Source organism: Pseudopodoces humilis, chromosome 1 (assembly GCF_049639895.1).
Source record: "Pseudopodoces humilis isolate 2021_Gansu_Grassland_sample_001 chromosome 1, ASM4963989v1, whole genome shotgun sequence".
Classification (NCBI taxonomy): domain Eukaryota; kingdom Metazoa; phylum Chordata; class Aves; order Passeriformes; family Paridae; genus Pseudopodoces; species Pseudopodoces humilis.
In genome coordinates this window covers 135,343,733-135,365,998 of record NC_142200.1, presented here as the reverse complement: position 1 = coordinate 135,365,998, position 22,266 = coordinate 135,343,733, and the positions used below count along the sequence as shown (strand labels likewise).

General features: G+C 39.6%; 1 protein-coding gene across 2 annotated transcripts in view; it reads right to left on the bottom strand.

Moving 5' to 3' along the window:
- GPR158 (G protein-coupled receptor 158) overlaps nt 1–22,266 on the bottom strand; it is a 185,883-nt gene that overhangs the window by 22,004 nt on the left and 141,613 nt on the right. For both annotated transcript variants that reach the window (XM_005518734.2, XM_088065160.1), the window contains exon 7: nt 1,733–1,971. In XM_005518734.2, coding sequence (XP_005518791.2) covers nt 1,733–1,971 — 239 coding nt within the window. The remainder of the gene's footprint in view (nt 1–1,732; nt 1,972–22,266) is intronic.

The following is a 22,266-nucleotide window of genomic DNA, read 5'->3' as shown; positions in this document are numbered from 1 at the left end:
CTTGAAGTCACATGCACACATATAAAATATATATATATTTATATATAGACCACACATGTTACTACGGTCTTGTTATCTTATCTTAAGCTACAGTCTTTTAGCTTATCTCCTGCTACCACTAATATGACTGCATAGTTTACTGAAGAGTTGCATAATTCTGTTTATGAGGTAGTGTGGATAAGACAAAATGACCAAAAAAAAAAAATTCTGCCCAATTTTCCAGGCTCGAGAGTTCACATTGCTTCTACTACCCCTGAGTGTATTTTGAAAAACATTAAAAACTCTTCTAAAGGTAAACATACCTTAAAAACATACCTTTTTTCCAAAACTAGGCAGACAGCAACTTACATAATTTCTTGCCAAAAGATACAATGGATCATAATTGGGTATTAAGATCTGAGCTGTTAATCACTACACCACCAGAATTACAAAACCCAGAGACTAAAAACATGTTGCCATTATGCAAAACCATCGCTATCAAAATATTAATAAAACTACACTGTCAAATGCACCAAAATTTTGATCCAAAATGGGTTAGTGCAGATGACATCATCAAGTGTTTAATATTTAACTCTTCTTTGTTAATTTTACAACCTCTCTGGCAATACTACTATTCCATTATTGCAAAGTACACTCTCCAAAAGGACTAAATTGAGATGCATTTCAAAACATGCTCCTTCCTACTCCTCTCTGTGTGGTTTACCAGTGAGCATATTGAGAGATGGGGTACCCCTGTGCCTGACTGCCTCTGAAATCTTACAGAAAGGAGAGAAAAGCAGAGCACAGGGGAACCTTGGAGACATGGAAGCTCCTCAGTGAAGCTGGCAGCAATGTTTTGTCATACACTGACTTTCTGTATGCCAGTCTCAGAGAAAACACTTCTGTCCATCTCATCTGCACTCTCATGTGGAGAAGCCACCATTATTTCTCCCTAATCCTCAGTAGCAGAGCTCTGTCAGTGGGATGTCCATGGGAGAAGCAGGGAAAGGGCAGAAAAGTAGGAATTCATTTCAGATTTCAAAAACATTGTATTTGAGATAGTAGGTGGCTAGCCTGGGCTGTACAAGCAACACTGGCTCTAGGTGGAAGCACTGCATGGGAGAAAGCACATTTCCCTGTATAGCTGAACCCTGGCACTGTTTCTTACAGAGTTAAGGAAACAAAAACTAATCCTTTCTCTGCTTTATATGACTTCTGCAGGGTTCCTGTCTATTCCACGCAAAGCACATCTAACAAATACTTCAAGTTGGTGCATTTGATGCTCATTTCCTATTCCCTGTACTTTGATACCAATTTCTGTAAGGTTATGAATGAGTGGTGTTGGAAGTTCTTTCTCTCCACACACAAGAACTCTGTCCAGTTCTGTGGTGCAAAATCAAAAGCCTTCATTAAACTAGTCACAATTTCTCACTTCAACAGTAGAAGAACCATCAAAGAGCTTCAATAGCAGAAGAGATACTTCTTCCTTCTGCCTTCAAAGATGAAATGTCTTGAGCACCCATCAATTTCCTACTACAATCCAAGTTACAAACCTTTGAAAGTCACAGAAGTGTCACCATATTTTTTTTACTTCTCAGCCCATTTAAAAAACATTTTTGCTGATATTTTACTGCCATAGTTCTCACATATTAGGCAGTCTGACAAAACCTTAAGATATTCTAAAAAAAGAAAAATTAAAATGCATCAAGTCCTTTATTTTAGAAATTAAAGATAAGCTAGAAAATTAACATACCAACAGCCATCATGTAATCCCAGCGGTCTATGAGGCACATATTGAAGATCAGATGGTCAGATGTTTGCCCTTGACCAATGAGTGGAATGTTTCTCTCCAAATTTTGGGTTATTGCAGAAGTCCAGCCAATGAGAAACCAAACGACTACCAGAAGAATAACAGACAGCATCCTCATCACTCTCCCACCTGTCATATATGGAATACGCTGAGCCGTTCGGGACAGGAATACCTTCAAAACCCTGAAAAATTCAGACAGTGCAGAATTAAGAAGAGCAGTAGTAGCGTCAGAGGAATTAGACTTTCATTTTATTTTGGTAGCAGATTTTTTAAAAAACAAGTCAACAGTCTTTCGTTTGACAGTATGTATAAGAACGAAGTTTGGAACATTATTACTTTTATATTAATCATATTTAAATGGAACTGATTGCTGCCCAGAGACTGTTACATAGCAATAATAGAAAATATTAGCAATGCTTATGTTAGAGACACACATTTACAGACTGTCTTGTCAAGGTGTTTTGTACATTCCATCTCCCAGTGGAAGACTTCTGTCTTTGAAAGATGAAAGGTCATTTCCATAAACCAGCAACCATGTATGTGAGATTTTATTTTGTTTTGATGCTGTCTGCTCCCCAATCCTGCTATTTCCAGAGAACAAATTAACACTTCTTAGATATTTTTCCCACTGAGTTTGATGCAACTGAGACAATAACCTACTCATCACAGAAACAACTGTGGAAGGCACTTTGCTAATTAAATGGGGTTTGATTTGTTTAGAGGCAACAACACGTTTTTTGAACTAGGGCAGAACCATCATAAGAAAAGCCACACCACAAGTCAAGCACTTATACCACATAACAGCTACTGAATACACAATGCTCACTTCAAAAATAATTGCAATTATTATTAAGATAAATTTACTCCCACCAAGAACTGTTCAAGGAAATAGCACCTGCATTTTCTATCCATCACCACCTGCTAATGCAGAAAAAGGTCCTCCTAGGAGCATGAGAACAACCAAAATTTGAGGAAATCCCCTTGCAAGAAGGAGTAGTTTGATTCTTCATGTAGCACAAAATGTGTCTCTGGGCTGCCTGCACCATGGGATCTGCCAGAAGCATCTTCTGGGAGCATTGCAGTGCTCCTGCCTTGGCCCTGCTAAGCTAAAAAGGATGAACACTGAGGAAAGGCTATCATGGAAGTTTTTATGTACCCAGACTGTTAGAAGCAGATGAGCTGAAGTTTAAAGACTGTTTTAGACACTGAGGTGAGGAGTCTTTCAAAGTGAAGAGTTTAACTGTTTCAGTGACTTTGTCCTCAAAACCACAGTGGTTCCTGACTCCTGAGCTTTAGCATGTCCAGTCTTGATATCCATGAAGAGACAAATTATCACTGAGGTCTTGGGATCATGATTATTTTTCTCCCTAAAGCTGATTTTTAAAATTCCCTTGTCAGCTCTTAAGTTATTTCAGTGTACCAAGCATCAAGCCACCTCCCAAGACATTCCACAACTAAGCCTGCCTTTTCAGCAATACAAAATCACACTTCAGGTTAACATTTATGTTTGTATTTGTCTGACAGAAGGCAGAAGCAACCAGTGTTGCCTCTCAAACAACTAATAGACAAGTGTCTTTAAAGGCAGAAGCACAAAAGGTTTTCTGCATCCATATCAATGAATCAGCATTTGACTACAAACACAGCCTTCACAGTGTGCATTAGGTGAAGTCAGAGATCTGAATATGTTCAACATTATTCAGCTGTTTCCCTCCCAACAGTCACTCCACAGGGAGTCACAGTTTTTGATCTTTCCATGTTTGATAGATGTTCTGCTCTCCCTTTACAGATGCTAAGTGCCTTATGTTGGAAGCAGACTCCCAAAGACTTCACCCAGGAGAGACAGAAAACTCCACAGAGGCAAGGCAGGCCACTTGCCTCTGCATTGCTCAGCCCAGCACTACTGTTCCAGGGCAGCACTGGTGAACTCTTGTTTTCTAAACACTAAATTCCTGATTTTTATTAAAATCAGGAGGCAAAGGCTTCCCCTCTCCCTGTTGTGAATGCTGGTCAATAGTTAGCTGCCCTGAAGGGAAGAAAAATGTATTCTTTTTGTGATGAACTGGAAAATTTCACAGCTATAGTTTGCCATTTGAGAAAAATATAATTGTAAATTTTTATGAATGTTTAATTATTAGAGAAATTACTTAATAATTTAATTATTAGAGAAATAGCTGAGAACTATTAGAAATTTTTTGTATTTTGTCTCCAAAGCAAATTCTTGATGATTCAGCTGAAAGTCAACATGTGAGCCTATTTTGGGCATGATAAGGCAGAACCCATTCGTTTTTTTTCAGTACTAGTTCATGAACTGCTGCCTGTGAGACAGCTTTCTAAGGGAGAGGCATGGGCTGCTGTTACATTCTTTACCTAAGCACAGTGAAACAAACAGTATTTTGCAATACAACAGTCAAACCCCCTCCAAGTTGGATCAAATCACATTTCATTTTTTTCTCCTCTTTTTCACAAAAACAAGCATCCCCCACCACAATCATTTCTACCTTGGGCTCGTAGGCTTACATATAAGCCAACCTTTATGCTTCTTTTTTCAACCATTCTTTTTCTGGAAAACTGTAAAGAAAGTTGGGTCAGATCAGTAATGTTGCAAATCTCCTTTTCAGAGGTTGTGGTACAAAAGCAGTCAGGCAGAACACAAGCTCCCAAGCTGAAATTCCCTCATCCTCCTGCCACAATGTGAATCCAAAACCTCACTGTTCACCTCCTCAACATTGATTTACATGCTCTTTCTGCTCTCATCTTCTATGTATTATTAAACATGTATCAAAGCAGAGACAACTGCCCAGGAGTTCCTCTCTCAAGGGTACATCTCACCAGACTGGAAGGTCATTATCTTTCCTGTACCTCTGACTCATAGAATCAGAATTCACTGTAAAAAAAATTTAATTGCTGTATGAGACCAGACTGCCTCAGCAAACACATGGTGTTTGACTACTGGTACCCTCTATCAGAAAACAGGGGAATTACTGATTCAAATCCCTGCCCTGATTTCCAGGTAGACAATCTTCAAGTCCCCCTTTTGCACTCAGTTCAACACCTCTATATTGGGTCAAACTAGCTATTGAACAAATAAAAGACAATTCTGACTGGGAGGCAGGAAGTGGGGCCGGTGGACTGCATTGCTGCTAGGAAATCAAATATGCCCTGGGTCACCCTTGGCACTGAAGCCAACCGGCACAGAACAGCCAGCATCCTTACTCTTACCCTCAGCACTACAATTCAGCAGGACAGAGGATGGAGTCCCAGTGCCCAGGAATGTCCTCAGATGCTACTTAATTTATGAATTTAGATGTATTCCCAGATTCAAGTTCCTGAGCAAAGTAATATTTAATTATGAATATCAAGTAAGGCAAAGTGGATAGACTCCTCCTCCTGTCCTATCTGCAGCCAAAATTACTGGCAGCACCAGTCAGTGCCCTGGTAGAGGCTCAGGGGTCTGTTTAGGTCACTGATCTAAAGCAGAAGAGAAAATTTAACCATGTTCCTCAGTATCTTCTAGCTATACTCCTGCCTAAAACCACTCAGCATATGCAATCCACTTTTCTGCACTGCTGTTGGATTATTGAACAATCATTTCCAGTGACATATCATCAGCTCTGTTTACAGGCAGGTCAGACAGAGCACTGCAATGTGTTTCACCTGCTCTTCTGGAAAACACAGCTGCTTTCAAGCAAAGCTTTGACTCACAGACATCTACAGCCAGGATTAAAGCTGAAATGCAATAGCTGTTCCTTTTACAGAGTAAGCAGAAGGTGCAGTTCAGGCTGAATGAACTGCCTGGGGACCACTGCATGTAACTCCCAACTCTGCTGCACCATCAAGTCTGGGGACAATCAAGGTACACAGTTTGAAGATTTTCTTTGGGGTGCCTGGTTCCATATTAATGGAGAAGGAGAGGACTTGATTGCAAACACTGAGAGCCAAGGGAAGCCCAGCAGCTGGGAAGGGAAGCGATGCTGCAAGTGAAGCAGAGGGACAGAGCATGCTGGTTCACAGGACTGGCTGGGATCACCAGCTTGGAAACATTAGGTGAAGCATGTGGCTGCTGCTGTAGTTATATCCTAAGATGCAATTAGAAAATAAATAAAACCATATTACATTTTCATGTCATATCAACAAAAAGATGGCCCCCGAACTACCATTGCAGAAATAGCAGAAACAACAGGTGAGATCCTGCTTTGACAGCAATGACCTAGCACAGTTTGTTTATTTTTTATTTCTAGCATCTGTCATTTTGTGACTCTTCTGAGTCATTTCTGTCAAACTGCTCTGTTCCAGACTGGTGATTTTTATTATGATACAAAAGCTACATCAGAAAGATAACGGGTCAAGCCCTTCGGAAGTATATTGCCCTCCTACAGTGCAGGGAGTATGTCTTATCTACTTTTCTGGAATAACAGTGAATATGCCACTATTTACTTTTAGTTAGTAAACTGATGTGATTCTACTAAAAGTGAAAAGGTACCAGTGGAACACGAATGTGAATACAAAAGATGTGAATGGCACCATGTGAATACAAAAGATAACCTACACTTCACACTTGACACACAGACACACACACATACACAAATACTGGGTGCAGGTATAATTTCCACATCGGAGAGATGACTGAATAAAGAATAACAACACTAAAGGCCCAAGACCTCAGAAATCATGTTTAGATAGACTCGTACCATCAGTTAGTGGCTCTTGCTGGAAAGCATAAGAGGATGGATCCAGGCTCTTCTCAGTAGTGCAAGCAACAGGACAAGAGGCAATGAACAGAAAGTGATGCACAGGAAGCTCCACCTGAATTCATGAAGAACTTCACTGTGCAGGTGATCACACACCAGAACAAGAGAGGCTGTGAAGTCTCCCTCACTGGAGATATCCAAGAACCATCTGGATGCAATACTGTGCAATGTGCTCTAGGATGATGACCCTGCTTGAGCAGGGAGGCTGAACCAGATGACCACTGTGGTCCCTTCCAAGCTGCCCCACGCTGTGACTCTGTGTCTGCTCACTCAGGCCACTAATGGTACCACAAGCTTGCTCCATAGTTACAAGGTAAACTATAGGTACCAATAGTGCTGGAAATACAGGGAGGGAGATTGTGCCGCAGAATTCCTCTCTACTGGAAGTGTACCTGACTTCAAATCCTTATCTGGAGGAACTGTGGCAATAAATGGCAATATTACTATGTGAGGATATCTTAATGGCACAATAAAAATTCCCAATCAGAAAATTTTGTGCATTTAGTTATGAGAGAAGCAGTGCTGTTTTTGAAACATTTTCTGTAACATTTCTGCTGCAGAAACATTTTCTGCAACAAATTATATTTACTTTCAAAAATGTGATTTTGAAACTACAGTTTCCTTGACATCTTCCCTAGAGTTTTATAGTGATTTGCTATTGTGGGAAATTAATTCAATACAAATGTATAATGTGTGGCTAGAATAACAAGCTGTGAAGATGTATTTTATCTCAGTGCCTGGTAAAATCTGCCTCTAGTAAGCAAAGCGACTTGTGTCATGACTTAATGCTAACCTACTCCACACAGTAGTTTCCTAGATTAGTTTTAATGCTACACATATAAAAGTAATCCTACAGTCCTTGAATGAAAGTTCCCTTTCTGGATAAACACTGGCATAATTTTCAGGAGTTTGAGCAGACTGAGGAAGGTGGGAGGGAAATCACACGCAGTTCAACGAAAGGCTCTGGGTATTGGGAGGCAACAGAACAACAATAGATTTCCCATTGCAATCAGAACCACTCACTCACTCCCATGTGAGCAGCACTGGACTAACATTTTCTTGCATATTTAATAACATGGAAAAGGTCTAAAAATATTACTTGCTTTGATGAAAATTTATTCATTTGAAGTAGCTTTTGTCTGCCAATCTGTAGGTAAGCCTGGAGTGAGCAAATGTTATTTCTTTAAATATAGCCAAGGATTCTGATATTTTTCATGCTATACATAGGTTTTGTTTTCTCCTTTCACCTGCAAGTCTGAATTCCCACCTGAGAAAAGCTCAATTTCCTGGTGGGTTATAGAACAAAAAGCTTTCTCTGCCTGCGGCCAGTTCCAAGAACTGCAGCTGGAGTCTTCTGACAGACCAGCTGAGCTTTGCTTTTCCCCAGTGCCTCCTTGCTCCCCAGCTCACTGCCCTGCTGCCTGCATCTGTTTCAGCTCTCATTGCAGGAGATACTGGAGCTTCTGCCTGTGTGTGTGTGTGTGTGTGTGTGTGTGTGTGTGTGTTGTTTTTTGAAGTGCTTTTGCTTATATCACCATATCATCCAGGTAGGTCTCATCAGAAATGGCCACTCCTCAACAGGATTTTCCAATCCTGAATGTGTGCTGATGGATGTATTAAGCACTGGGGAGCTGAGAGGTAAGAAGGCTCAACAAGGGGACTTTTCATGTCACGTAACTAGGTTTCAGTGATGCAGACCAAGTCTCCTTATTTATTAAATCCTCATCTGCTTTGTGCTAATTATCTCTTATAATAAACCACTTACTGCACTAATACCCCCATGAATCCTGCTGAGATTAGCAGAACGACAGAGTGCCAGTGAAATGTCTGACACTCTGCTGTCAAACTCTGACGAGGCAGAGCTGCTGTGGAGCATGCTGTAAACCATTAAATAAAAAGCCCAGACAATTAGCAGTGGCATATCACAGATTGGTTAGGTTTGGAAGGGACCTTAGAGATTATCTCATTCCACCTTGGTGACATGGGCAGGGACACCTTCCACTAGACCAGGTTACTCAAAGCCCCATCCAACCTGCCCTTGAACACTTTAATGTCTCCTCTTTGTCAGCTACTTGGGCTTAAGGTTACATCACACAGAGCTCATGACCACAGAACCTGATGCTTGAAGTTCTGAAAATCCCAAGTCCTTGGGATAGGCACAAAGCCATCTCTTTCCAGTCTGCTACTGAATGGTTAACATCACCATTTCAATATTTTCCTCCTGACAGATACGTTTAAATAACTACATCCCTCACACAGTGAAAAATGAGCTCAGCTCCTCAGACAATTTTCTCCATAGGCAAACCAATCATGTTGAAGTCTTTCCTTCATTAAAATTTGTGGTGATTTTGTGACAAGAACTTTACTTCATAGATCCTCAAGACTCCTGCTGCTAGTAGTTTGGTCTAAAGATTCTAAATCCTTCAGCCTATATAAGGTCAGGCTAAGTTAATTATTTACTTCTTAAAATTCATCAGGTTGTTATTATCTTTTTTTGCAAATCCAAAGCCATTGAGTTCTTCAGCCTTATAAAAGACTTTCAGAAAAGGCAGTACAAAAGATCTCAAGGTCAATATTTATCAGGAAGCTTACACTGTGAAAACAGATGCAAGAACTACCTCCTGGTAATCTTTTCCTACAACAGGCAAGAACATTTTTAAGGCTTTCATTCCAAAATTTACTTCACAGACTACTGTGGAGTTGAATGTACAAAAGGCAACTCCCCTCATAAACCTGGCTCACAGTGTTCCATTTAACAAAGGCTGATGAGTAAAACCACCTGGGATGAAAAGTTCCCCTCCTTGTTAGTGCTGCTCTAACAATGCTCCTCCACTGCTGAAAACATTCACAGACAATTTCAACAACCTTTTCAATTTTCAAAGGCATTTTCTAGCATCATCAATAGGGTAGCTGGGCAAACCTCATGCCAAAGCTCATAGTTTTGTTCTTAACATAGTCATACTACAAACACGGAAGGTCCTGAAATGGATAAAGCCCAAATCCAAACCAAAGTAAATTTGAGAGTGGCTATTTATATTGACAGATATAGTCAGATCATGGTGCTAATAACACCAAGGATGGGTTGAGTTCCCCTTATGGGACTTGATGATCCTCATGGGTCCCTTCCAGCTCAGAATATTCTGCCATTCTGTGTTTTTCTGTCCTTTCTTCTCCTTCTAAAGTTCCCTGGCAACTTCTGATTGGAGAATGATAAGCCGCACTTAAAAGAAACAGTACATTTTCAGCATTTTTAATGTGGCCAGAAAACCAAAATACCTCACTCCTTTTAAGCTAAAGATGGCAAATATTCTGGTCCATTTGCACAATGTGAAAAGTCACTGCTTTAATAAAGACATAGCAAATAACTGCAGCTGTACTATGTTTTTCACCACTTCTATAAATGTATTAGAATAATTTATTCAGGTACTATATAAGAAGAATCTAAGGTTTTCACTGGATCAAAAAATAGTGAATAAAAATTTAGTGGATTTGAGTGAATTATAAGTCACTCTGCAGTCATTTATTGTGAGGACTGAACTATATATCCATAGCATATTTACAGATCACTATACTTAGTTTTTTGAGAACTGCACTGAACAGTAGTTGGCAGCTGAAGGAAAACAACCATAATTTCACAGATAAATTATTTGTTCACAGATAGACACCACATTGTTTTACCCTTTGTATCCCACTTGGCTAGTGGTTAAATGTGATACTGTAACTGTTAGTTTGGGTGTGCTACATTGTAGATTTGAACAAAATAAAAAGATTTCACTAAAAATATCTCATCCTTTACTTATTTTTTGTTCTAATTACACAGCAAGTTTCTACACCAAAGCAGAATGAAATGTGTTGCTATGTGATCTCTTTTGTCTTACTAGCTGTTTTAACAAAATCAAAACTATTTAACAGTGTTCTTCTAATAATATCATACAACTGTGGTACTGGATTTTCTAGAGCAGCATCTGAGATCCTGCAGCTTGCAGGGCAGATGTAGCTCCTCATTTCAGCGAGGCTGACAGTTCATGGCTGACACCCCTGGGACCCCCCTAATGCATAGACCTTTGCATGGTCTCCACAGCCCCAGCAAGGAGGAGCTTTCCAACCCTGCTCTAAAGGAACAAATACATTGATTTACAAGAGCTAACCACAGAGTCTGGGTTTGGATTTGTATCACAGAAGCTTCAGCGACCTAATGATTTTTTTTAAATATTCCACTTGCAAGAGATGAAAAGCAGGAAAATCGATTTCTCCTTGGAAGTCAGATTGTGTTTGCTTTATAAAGTTTCTCATGATGATGAGATTTTTCTTGTGGATCTTCAAACGCCATGTGACATCTGGCATTATCTATATTTGTAAGACATTAAAGATAAAATTTTTTAAGAAACAATGGGGTCAGTAGATGTCTCTGATGGAAGTGCTATTTCTCTGTTGATCTACAGACTGCTGAGCAAGCTCAGATCTGGGAGACAGCAGCAGGTAACATTAGGAGACCTGGAGCAGATGCAGGAATCTGGAAACAAAATTTCCTAGAAACAGAAAAGATTGTGGAGCATTTGATGTAACTTTAAAATTAATTAAGCTGGATCAAATCAAGACCAGCCTGGAAGAGCACGGCACATGAATCAAGAATTAGGCACAAACACTGCTACCTCTGGTCCGATGCATCTCATTACTTTCAGGTTTTCCATCAAAAAAATAAGTCACCTGATTGACCCCTCCATCAGATTTTCTGAGTTCTCTCTTTGCCTTTTCAGAGAAGGATCCTGCAGGAGAAGCTCCACACAGTGTAAGGGTGTCACTGACTGTGGGTCCAGCTGCATTTCCAGAGGAGTATGCATCTCAAGAGAAGTAATTTTCAAAATAAACTGGTTTAAGTATACTGCATTAAAAAAAAAAAACAGTAAAAAGGAGACTAGGAAAAGAACAGTATTTGTGGAGCAGATATTGACTAAAGCACCATACACAAAATCTTTTGGCATTAAACTGTCTCCTCACAGATTTACTTGCAAGCACTTACTTCCTTTTCTGCTGTGCAATGACGTTCTTACATACTACTTTAAAATGGCAATTCATTATTAAAGATGCAGGAAGCAAACATCAGCAGTTGAAGGGACAGAAGCCCATCCTGTCTTTATATACTGCAACAAGCCACCATTTTTATGCCCTTATGTCTTTCAGAGTGTGTTTTTGTCCTTCCATTTTCCTTCTGTCAGAGTGTTTCAGTGCTGGAAGTTACTGTGAACTGGCTAAATTTCTTCCATTTTGAATGACCAGAAGCATGTGAATCTTTACATATCCAAATGAAGCCATCTAAATGTTCACTTTTTTAACACACTATCCTCCTAATCTTACAATTTCATTGATAATCATAAATATATATTTCTTTTGAACCATGAGGACAGAGGAGGAGGACACACTGAAAGGTCCAGTCTTTGATGAGTTGTGCTCCTACTTAGATAATTAAACAACTCAGATGCAGCAGAAAAAACTTGACTATTTTACTTCCTTTAGGTTTGAGAAAGAGTAATAATCACACCCACTGGATACAATCCTTCCCTTGATCCACAATGCAGACTGCCATACTTAGCAGAGTTCAGAAGAGGTGCTAGACTGGAAACACCCTTATTATATGATGCTAAGTTGACAGGAGTTAATGAAATGTGGTACAGAAAGACACGTAACTGCATTATTTAGTTACAATGTTTGTTGCTAGTTTTGTGCCCATTTTAATAAAACAAATGTTTACCAATTTATAATATGATTGACAGGCAGCAGTGTTTTGTATCAATTCTACTGCAAAAGAAGCTCTTTATCAGCATTGTGTTCTCCTTCCACTTCTGGAATAAATATTAACTTTATCTCATGGTTGTGCTTGCAGGTATCATGGCTAAGGCCTTCATGTGTATTCCAAAGGAAAGTTTATTCTTCAGCTTGCCTGCAAAAGATAAGATTCAAACCACTTTTATAACAGATAAAATCAGGAACATCTCCACCTGTCACAAGATATAGCAGTGGCAACACCAATAGAAATTGAAGCCATAAACAATGTTAACTTAATTGAATAAAATTTCCATGTTATAAAATATTGTTATTATTAAAATATTCTTCTGTAAATGTGCACCTGGAGTAGCTTACACCAAATGGAGTGAAAATGCTGGCAAGGGTATAAAAGCTCATCTGGCATCTGGGGAGTTATTACATCTCTGGTTGATTAACTCACAGAGCAGCCAAGGTTGGAAGAGAGAAATTGAGAAATTCTCTGATACAACCCTGATCCAAACCAGATCAATGACAGCAGGTTAGGAGGACCTTGTACAGTTGGGGTGTGAGTTATTAGACTGTGTCAAGCATCTCCTACAGGGGGGGGAAGCAAGAGGCCAATTGCTGGGACACAGGAGCAGTGACCCTCTGTGGAACAGAAAGTCTAACATGAAGGTAAATAGAAAAGGTTTCCACAGAAGCTTCACTGCAAGTTCCAGGCTCTCAGGAGATGTTTAACATGAAGGAACAACATAATATAAAAATATGCCTCTAATCTATCAATATAGGGGTGCAGATATGGCTATTAGAGGTTGCAGTACTACTACAGACCTCCCTTTGCTTTGCTAGTGATCTTATTTTACATTCTCCACTCTCAAAAGCAACAACGACAAAGCTTCCAAGCCTTCATTACTTCAAACTCCTGTCTTTTCTTCTAAATATAGATGATGCAGAGGACAAGCAGACATTAGTTCACAACCAAGCTGAGAGTCAGCTGAATTCCCTGACAAATTTCCCAACTTACTTGTTTTCTTCACTAAGAAATTTAGAAAAAAAAATCAACAGTAAAGGTAAGCAGACCAAAATAGAATTTTTTAGGTACTTTAGTAAGTCAAACACCTCTCCTGACAGAAGAACAAGAGCCTGCATAAGAAAATGAACATCAATGTGCAAAATAATTTCTCAGCTAAAGCAGAAAACAAATTCTGGTCAGAACAAAGTCAAATAAAGAAAAAAGAGAAGAATGCACTTCTTCAGTTTATAATACCATAGTAACAATACAAATGACAAGAAAATCCAGTGGTCAAAAAGCCCCAGTTGTATAAAACTGACTCTTAATAAAATGTATCCCTATGGATTCCTGTGCTCTGATTAGCTTCAGCTTGACTTGTGCAAGCAGCACAGTACACAGCAGTACAAAAGAACCCCCTGTTTTGGCATATAAAAAAAACCACACAGTTAAAAGAAATTTAAAGACTAGTAGTCTGGAATCATTGCATAGTGTCAGCAATATCTGATGAAAATTAACTCTTTGATAAGCTTCCATGATCTATTGCCAGGTAAATGCTCAATCAACTATGTTTACTCTCAGCATGTGTGGCAATCAGAAAAAAAATGCTAATTAGGTTTATCATGAGTACTTCTGAGGAAGCTACAGTTTCTTGGAAACTGGTTTCTGAATGTCTGTCTGAATTTAAATTTTATGAAAATAATTAAAGTTGCATATCTTGATAATTACCTGCTGGGCAAGAACAATCCCATGCAGCAGCACATTCCAGGAGCCGACCGGCTGGAAAGGAGCTTTGCAGAGGATGACTTGGGGATAGTGGTGGACATCAAACTGAGCATGAGCCAGCAGCGTACCCCTGTGGTAAGGAAGGCCACCAGCCCTCTGGACCATACCTGGCAGAGCATGTTCAGCAAGTAGCAGGGGGAGATGCTGTGCTTTCCTCACCGCTGGTGGGAGCAGCTCTGGGCTCCCCAGTACAAGAGGGACATGGACATCATGGAAATAAGCCCTGTGAAGGGCCACAGAGATGGCTGAAGGACTTGATGGCTTTAATGGGAGAAGCTGAGGGCTGGGACTGTTCAGCTTGGAGAGGAGAAGGCTCAGGGAGAAACTTACCAATGTATCTAAATATCTCATAGGACGGAGTAAAGATGATTGAGCCAGACTCTTCTGCGTGGTGCCTTATGACCACATAAGAGGCAATGGGCACAAATTGAAATCCTGGAAAACCCATGTAAACATAAGAAAAAACTTGGAGAAATTCAGAGCCTGATTGTACATGGCTCAGAGCATTCTGATCCGGCTGAGCCTGCTCCGAGCAGGTGAGTTGGACTCTATGATCTCCAGGAGCCTTTCCCAACCTCAGCTTTTCTGTGACTCTGTAATCTGTGTGCAGTTGATATACAGATGTATAGATGGAAGAAACTAAATTTTCTTGGTATGCTTTCTGTAACAAGCTTTTTAATCAGACCTTAAATATTAAGATATAATATGCTTTAGAACTGTATCAGTATTAAAAGCTCAGTTAGCAGTAGAAGCTCTTTTGTATAACTTGTTCTATGATCTTGTTCTGAGCTTTGACTGAAAATTATACAAGGCATCACAAATTATGCTCTCAGGGGCCCAATGAAGTACACATTTTCACTTTTATTTTTCAAATTTATTACTATACAGTACTGTCACTCATTCTAATGAGGGCAATGCAATTACTCAGACTCCTGCATGTTTATATATATCACTGCAACATACAACTTCAATAAATAAATGTAATGTTCTATTTGTCATACTGAAATAAAATACTCAAGTTTAAAAAGCCAACTGCAAGAAATACTAACTCTCATCTTCTGTGTTTTGTCTCACAGAGGAAGAAACAGCATCATCTGATGTGTTGAGTTCCACAAACTGTTGTTTTGTTTTCAGCATAGAATAATGAAAGAAATTATAATTTAAATTTCAGTCAAAGGTTTAGTTGTCAAAAAAAACAAGAATAATGTTTCTACTTAATAAAACACAGGAGAGCTAATCTAAATGCCACAATTTTTAGGACAAAAGAGCAAGAGTCGATTGCTATGAGATGGATAAAATACTCCTGTATTCTCACTGAAATCAAATGTAAAAGACATAAAAAATACAGACACAGGCAATCGACCTACACAGAGCAATGAGACCCTATTGCCAAAAACATGGACTGAAGAGAATGGGAGTAAAATGCAATAAGCTTGAGGCTCCATAATATCTGCAAAGATAAACTTAAGGGCAGAGTTCCATCTTCCGTTTGTGGTCACATACACATTAGAAATGTTGATAGCCATGCTGGTTTTTTAGAGAGTAGTTGTTTAAAAAGAAATATTGCAATTAGAGAGACATCAAGTAGTGCTAAGAAATGCAGTGGCAATGACCTTGCTTCACAACAAATAACCCAAGGAAGAAAACATGGGGGAAAAGGGGGAATTAATAAGACTCCTTTTTAATTAATAGTCAGACATTGACTCAAATTCAGACTTGGTGACATCCATGCAACAAGAGTTAATTACACAAGAGATATGGACTCTTGAATATAAGCCATCTTGATGTGTTTCATGTAGCATGAAGATGATAATAAAACAAGTAAGTCTGGTTTAACTGAGCATGGAGACAAAAAGGAATGGAAGACACACTTTTGTTTTCACTGAAAATAGTCTTGATACATAATTTGGCTTCTGTATTCCATCTGGTAAGTCTTGCAAATGACATGGATGCCTCTGACTTTTCATGCTAATGGTGCATGATGACAGACCTGAGGCTGTCCAGGGCAGGGCGTGCTGCCAGCTCTTCATACATCCCAGCCTGCTAGGGCTGCATCCAGGCTGCAAGCCCAGGAAACAGCTAAGCTTCAATGCTCACTGCATTCTGAGAAGACAGCTACAAAACCTGTCTCGCTGTTTTTGATTTCCAGTATCTTTCAGGATACTCAATTTTGCTGTTCTTGACAGTCTTGTGTTTGTTCCAGAAACTAATGAACCCACCCAGGAAACCCTCCTGGGATTTGGGATAAATACTATTGTTTGTGTTTGCAGAATGACCTTTGTCAGTGGCTTTACTACAGTCACTATGCTTCTAGTAAAAAAGTGCAGAAAACAACTACAAAGTTCACTGACTTGATTTATAAATTTTGTATTTTTTCTTTAAAAAAGCCTCACAGCTGAAGTCTCAAGGGATTTGGGTTGGGTGGTTTGGTTTTGCTCAGAAGGCCCGTGCACTCTGGCTGGACTGCAGATGTCACAGGCAGGACATGCTGGCTGCTCTGTGACTGTCCAAGAAGGCATTAGTCAGCTGAGGGGATCTGCATCCTTAGGAAGGTGTGGCAGAGAGCTACTGCAGCTGTGGCTGTGCCCCTCCTGCCACACAACACTGCATTGTGCCCAGTGGGTAAGGCAGACTTTGGCTCTGCGTGATTTCTGAACGCTACAGAAGGAAAACAAACAAAACACAGACAACTCTCGGTTTTCTGTGGCCTATCCACCTTTCCCAGCTCAAGCAGCAGGTTAAGTGCTTCATGATGCCTGGAGTTAAACCCAGGCAAGCTGTGCCTGTAGAACCAGGAGCACTGAGGCATGAGCAGCAGGCACAGACACTGGCAGCGAGCTACAGAACTGCTGCACTGACATCTCAAAGTGCAGGATGTCCTTCATAGGAGTGGTATTTCAAACAGACAGTCCAAAGAAAGAGGGAACAAGACAGTTTGCAACATACCTATGAGAAAGAATTGGTCTTGTCATTTTAAGGTGGAGAAACTGAACAACAGACCTGGTTGTGGTTGACATCCAATTAAAAAAAAGAAACCTCAGAAAGGAATTACTGGGATCCCAGAACTAGCCCTTCAAACAGCCACTAGAATTTGTCTAGCAATTAAATTACCCAAATAGAACTTGGGATCAGAAGACCTGTGGGGCAAAAAGGCATGTGAATAAATCTACAATAAACACTGTACTGCACCTCATGGTGCATCTATACTCTTCAAACACTGGTCATAGAGTTTCAAGAAAAAGATGCCATACCTAAGGCTATGCCTGTTTGAAGAAAGACTGAAGAGTGACACAATCCTGCTTGATCTTACACTCTGCACAGGACTAAACTAGCAATGCTGCTGGGCTCCACAGGAGTGATGAATGAACCAATGAAGTACCATAAGATTAAGCTTAAGGTGATCTTGGGCTCACAAGTCAACATGGCAGCTGAAATAATGCCTAGTGCTCAAAGTAAATGCACAGCTGATGTAAAATAAGTGTCATTTCAGAGATAGTTAGTGATCAAGTCAAGTTATCTATACATATAGATAAATAGATAATTGGAAATTACTCACTTAATAGCTTTTACCAACAAAAACAGGTATGAATTAACAGGATAATAGCATACCTCATTCTTGGTCTTGCTCAGCTTTGGAGAAGCAAGGAACAAACAAGAGAGGAGCATCCTGACAGAACACAGCACATTCATAGGAGCACAAATGACCTATAGTTTTATGGCGATTTATGCTGCCTGCCACAGGGCAACAGCTTAAATGCAGAGTCACTTGGTGCTCTGACAAACAAGCAAGGAAGTAGGTAATTCTGGTTCTTCAGAAGCTAAAAGACAGCTAAAGATGCAACCCTGCCTCTGTAAGGCTAAATACAAATATGAATTTGAAAGAAATACTTGGGTGCCCTAACCAGGGAAAACCTGGAGGACATGGACTAGGTCAATGCTAAGGCAACTGTGCCATACTCTCATCTTCAAGAGACATTATGGGTATGGCACAGAAATGCTGCATTAGCAAAAAAGCACACCAGTATCAGGACTGGAAGCACCATCCCTATGTTAGTGAGATGCACACCTCAGCTATTTGTTAAGAACTAGATTTTTTCTTCAGTTTGGCCTCAAGATGTGCAAAGGGAGGTTTAGACTGGATATTAGGAAAAATTTCTCCCTGGGAAGGATTGTCAGGCATTGAAACAGGCTGCCCAGGGAAGTGGTGGAGTCACCAGCCCTGGAGATATTTAAAAGATGTGTAAGTGTGGCACACAGGAACATAGTTTAGTAGTGAACCTGTCAGTGTTAAGTTCATAGTTTGTCTCAATGATCTTAAAGGCATTTTTCAACCAAAATCATTCTATGATTCTGTGTTTGGCACCCTGCTGCAGGTTTCTAAGGCATTTAGGTATCCACATGATGTTGTATCTTGTGGGAAAAAGATCAAGTAATATTTTGGGTATTCCTGTCCCATGCTTCTATGTATGGCACATACATTCTCCTTTGGGCAAGACATTTTATCTTTGGCATATTTAATTTTTCAGCCAGAAACACAAAAGCCATTTGTTAGCACAAAAACCATTCAGGAAGAACTCCAGCACAGTTATAGTAGTTCTGATCCTGAGAATCAGGATAGCTCAAGACCCTGAGAATATCTGATGAGACTTAAGAGTTCTGAGCAAAGATAAACAAATACCAGAGTGCCACATGAGAGAAACAGCAAGCACAGAAACAAAGTTCAAAGATGAGTATAAATAATCAGTGGGCATCATCATGTTTGCCACCCAAATTAAAAAGAGTATGAAAACACAGAGAATGGTCAACACAGATTTTGTGCCCTGCTCACATCTGTGGTCCTGATGGTGCAGCTGTGCACACATGAGTGCAAACCCCAATAAAGAATGCAAAACACAGTAGGAGTTTGTTGATTTGGCTTCCAGACCTGAGGCAACATCTTAGGAAGCAAACAAACTGAGCACCAGCCAGTATTTCTGAGGATACACACTGACAAAATTTCATTACAAGAGACTGAGCCAGAGACAAAACTGAACATTACATAGCATATGGTCTTGCAAACCCCTACATTTTCATACAGTCATACATGGTAAACCAGTCAATGTCTCTTTTTCCTGCATACAACAGTGTCCTGGTTTACCAATCAACACAAATGGGCTTTTGCTCTTCACATGCCAATGGTAGCTGACACTCACCAGAAGCCATCCATTGCTACTTTAACATAATTTTGACAATCATGCCCTACAAGGATCCCAGAGCAACACACAGGCCATTTTCTTAGCTAGCAAAGTATGATCTGCAAATTGAACAGAAACTTAGAACTGAGATTTGGTCATTGCAGCCACATTCTCCAAAGCATTTGAAAAAGTGCAGAGGAACAAAGTCCAGAGCTGGATTATGCTAATCCGATTTAAAAGAAAAAAAAGCCTGTCCAGTCTAAGATAGAAGGCAGACTTATTGCTGAGGCAAGATCCTGCATAAAGCAATTAAGGCTTTTACTAAAGGATGGTTGGAACAGTGTAATTCCAGCTCTTTTATCAGTTTCAAGCCTCTGAGCACTATATGAAGTTTTGTTCAAAGCCAACATGAAAGTGATTTCTGAGGTGCTAGAGAAATATCTCAAGAATGTATGATGGTCATTTACAAACTGAAGGAAATCACAGGGGAGCTAGAAAATACATGGTTTAAGAAAAATAATTTAAAATATTAAGTTTTAATACATAACTTCACAAAAGAGTAGCATGAAAAAAGTTGTAAAAGCTTGTCACATGCAAAAACTAGAAAAGCAAGTAAAGGAGAAGAACAGATGATCTGCAAAAATGTGCTCAAAAGTTTGATTGCAACATCTGGAACTAAACAATTCATAGATTTTCAGCCTTGTTTCAGTAAGACAATGGTACCATACATTCTTATACATATCAACTTTCTTGTTACTAGCCCAGGTGAAATTGCCCCAGTACCTTCTGACATTCCTCTTTGTTTAGAGGCCATTAATTTATGTAGTTTGAACTGATGTATGATTTCAGACATGTAATGTCTATCTGCATTATTCCCAAGTGAACAGTAGAAAATAATAGCAAAGAAATGATGGAAAATATCTGTGACAAAGACCCTGATCCATATACACAACAAGGCAGAACTAGTGAATCCCTGGTTGCCAATGCCTGCCATTTTTCAGAACAGAATGATGAAAACAAGAATGCATGCATTGGTGAGGACTGATAGCAGTCAGAGAGGTTTAATGGTTGTATAAAAAGACAGGCAAGGAGGAACAAAAAGCTTAGTAAGATTTGTGATCACAAGAATGGCTGCCACTTCCCAACAACTGTGTGCAAGCCAGTGCTTGAGGCACAGCCTGCCAAGAGCAGGGGCCTCCCCACCAGCAGCCCTGCACTCCCCTAGGCACACCTGTGAGGAACAACTGGCATCTCCCCAAAAGCCCAGCAAGGGGGAGAAGGAATTTTTTTGCTCAAGAAGATCTCAGAAGAAGAGCAGACGTTGCTGTAGCAGAGGTCAAGAGCAGAACATGGCTCCACTAGGACAGCTGTGCTGGCCTGAACAGCCAGAGAATAGCACTGCTGATGGCTGGGAAGAGACTCAGACCCTGAATAATGGAGCTCAGCATTAGAACTCCCAGCTAACTTAATTCACACATTGGAAATAGGCACTCAAAATTTTTCACTGATTATTAACAGCTAGGATTTTTAGATTTGCCAGAAATAGAGGCTCCAGCTTGAACCATAAATGTGTAAATGCAAGTATAAACAGAGGCTCACAGTGTGCACATGAAGGAGGTAGGGCCCAAGAACATCCAAAACTTGTCCTTTGCTGTAATACTCTAGAGCAAAAAAAGTTTTAATTTTTAACACAATTTTTTTTGGAAGTGAATATTAAGTGAAAATGTTACAGATTAGTTCTAAAATAAATAGTTTCATAATTACAACTGAATTAATACTAAAACTTTCTACAGGACTTACTGTGTATGCATTCCCAAGCTTCAAGCAGTCAAGTCAGCATTATCTTGGTCTTTCCAGCTCAGATCATGGATCCAATATATTGCATATAAAATTCCTAGAGCATCTCATGCCTCTTTCAGAAAAGCATCTGTGAGGATAACTCACCAATTATCAGAGAAAGGAAAAAGCCAAATGAGCTGTGTATGTTACAGCAGAGCAACACAGCATTTTATGTCACCAGTGGTTGGTTACTACTGATCAGATACGCAATTCTTCAAGATCATAATGGCAATTTTTTGCCTTCATAGAAGTCCATAAAAGAGCAACTAATATTTTTATGTGAGATTATTTGGACCAGGGACTGGTTTTCTCTGTACCTAGGATCTACATTAGAGTAAGTGATCAGGAATAATGAATGTCAAAGCCGCTGGTACTCTTCAACAAACAGCACCACTATATGTCATTTCAGTCTATGAATATGCTTAATATCTTACTAGATCTATACTAGAAAGAATGGTTAAATAGAATTTTTATTTCATGTTTGTAAAATAAAGGCCAAGTATTGGACTAACCACTAAACTATACAGCTTGATCAGTTGTATAACACAGCCCATTACATTTCTCTACTGAAACTCCTGCCATTTGCAGTAGTACTTAAGTACAGAATCTTCCAAGACAGGAATCAGTCTTGAACTGGAAGCAGCACAAAAAATTTCTCATTGCTCCTCCAATCTATTTGGATTTTTCAATAGCTAAGCACCCTTCTGAGAAAAATGTATGCCAGATTGCTCATTTGAATTTCTCTGTCTCTGGTTTCCAGCTACCAAATCTTATTAAACTGTAGTCCAATAGATTTAGGAGTCTTTTGTGACTACTTTTCCTCTCCCTGCTTGTTCATACACCACGGAAGAAGTCATCTCTCAATCTTCTTGTGGATCAAAAAACCAGATTAGCTTCCACAGTATCAAGCATTTTCCCAGCTCTCAAATATTTTCTGAACCACAACCACCTATTGTATATCTCCTTTAAAAATACATCTCAAGAATAGTACATACTGCATTTATTTATATGAGTTTTGAAGATGTTGTCTCCTGTTGTAAAATCAATTCCCTACAGATTAACCTCCCATTCTCCATAACTTTTTGTCTTTAAATAGTCCCTAGTTATAATTTATTTGCCTTTTGGCTGCACTCATATGCATCTGTTTGACAAAGACAA